Source organism: Sphaeroforma arctica, assembly GCF_001186125.1.
Source record: "Sphaeroforma arctica JP610 unplaced genomic scaffold supercont1.404, whole genome shotgun sequence".
Classification (NCBI taxonomy): domain Eukaryota; class Ichthyosporea; order Ichthyophonida; genus Sphaeroforma; species Sphaeroforma arctica.
The window spans coordinates 64,152-66,086 of NW_014040154.1; the positions used below are offsets into that span (position 1 = coordinate 64,152).

General features: G+C 47.6%; 1 protein-coding gene across 1 annotated transcript in view; it reads right to left on the reverse strand.

Annotated features, from left to right (window-relative positions):
* Positions 1-1,306: 1,306 nt before the first annotated feature.
* Positions 1,307-1,935, reverse strand: part of SARC_05941 (hypothetical protein) — a gene marked incomplete at both ends in the record, with an annotated part of 5,634 nt that continues 5,005 nt past the window's right edge. Inside the window, one exon of the mRNA XM_014300184.1 lies at positions 1,307-1,523. Within this exon, the coding sequence (XP_014155659.1) occupies positions 1,307-1,523 (217 nt within the window). The remainder of the gene's footprint in view (positions 1,524-1,935) is intronic.

Genomic DNA, 1,935 nt, shown 5'->3' on the forward strand with positions numbered 1-1,935 from the left:
GCCCTATGAGACAGGGCAAATATAATTGACCCAGAAGATAGGGCAAGTGTGTTAGAACCAGGAGATAGGGCAAGTATGATAGACCCATGAGATAGGGCAAGTATAATTGACCCAGGAGATAGGGCAAGAATGTTAGACCCGTGAGATAGGGCAAGTATAATTGACCCAGAAGATAGGTCAAGTATGTTAGCCATATGAGACAGGGCAAGTGTGTTAGACCCAGGAGATAGGGCAAGTATGTTATACCCAGGATATAGGGCAAGTGTGCTATACCCATGAGAGCAGGGTAGTGGCTAGCGTATACGCATGTGCATGTGTGATGCGACACAGGGGGCGTATGGAAAATTGCGACCACAGCCTTGCAACGAAATCATAGTAACGAGCCAACACATACAACACAGCCACACAGGAAGGGAGGCCATGAGGGAACGAAGGGCAGCCCCGGTGTCTTCCATGATCTTAGCTTCTTTGAACATACAGGCCAAGCACAGGCGCACGCAAGGTCAGGACATGGCAAACGTACAACAGACGTCACTAAGGGCTAGACATTCGGTTCAAATGGTTGAGGGTGCCATGACTACTATAGACTACTGGCTGATACACACTTGGGGTGCGGGTTCAGGACAGGGAGACTTACACTTGTATATCTCTGAGGTCCGTTTGTTGTACTTGTGGGCGTTGTTACGCATCAGTGCAAAGTCCGCCTGTTGCGTAATACAAAGACGTGCGATTGATGAATCAGATGTTGTCTGGGGATTGTCCACTCCACGAGAGAGGTGTCTGCAATACTAACCAATGCGAGGTTGTATGTGTACATGCGACGGCAAGGGGAGTGCCTGCAAGACTAACCAACGCGAGGTTATATGTGTACATGCGAAGGCAATGGATACGCCAGGTGACGAACGACGTAGAGCTATACCATCGCTGGGCCGAAAAGGCGCGTACAACTATACCTACAAACGGAGCGCAGAGAACTCTTAAAAAACGCAGTCGTACTGCAAGTCATTTGGTAAGCAACAGATATGTACACTCAGGTATCCAACACATCGATCTGGAGCTAAAGATGGGCGCGGGGGGGGGGGGGGGTGGTTGCTTGGGGCCTTCAAGGAAACGACATCGCAGTCAGAATATAAGGGAGACCAGCAACGGACGGATAAGACGAACTCTAAGTTAATCTGTACAACAAGACACGGGGAAGACACCGGTCCCACAATGGGGGATGCGAGAACATGTCAAGCAGGCGTAGCATATCATACTCTCAATAAGACTGTACTGGAGTAGGTATACAGAGTGTGTGCGCTGACCTTCACACAACAACATGATGCACACAATACCATCTCGTCGGATACAACAGATACGTGACATGCAGTGTGGCCGTGTGCACGCGCTTTTGCGACTGGGCTGTGCGGGATATGGGTCTCACCTGCAACTCCTCAACCGTTGGGTACAGTCCTGAGTTAATTTTCTGCTCAATGTCCGCGAGACATATGGGCGTGTCGATCAATTGGTAGTAGTCTGGGTACCTGGAGAATACAAGCAGGACCAGGCCATCTTAGACCTGTGATACTTCGCCTGGTACTAGGATCCTTCGAGAGGTCGTTTATGCACACACTTGCTTGCCAGACGCAACCTGGCTTTAGGTATAAGCTGATACATATCCTTACACAGGTATAATATTGGGGTACACAGTCCTCTACCGTGGCGAGTGCGTGCACGCATGTAACATATATAAATACATATATATATAAATATACATAACAAACATACAAACACACCTGGGCCACGGCGACCGTGACAGGGTTGAACTCGCATCACGAAAAGAATATTCCACGACACGTATATACACTACAACACACACATATGTATATTAATGCAACGTCAGGCAATATATATATATATATATATATAGATATATATATATATATATACGTGATA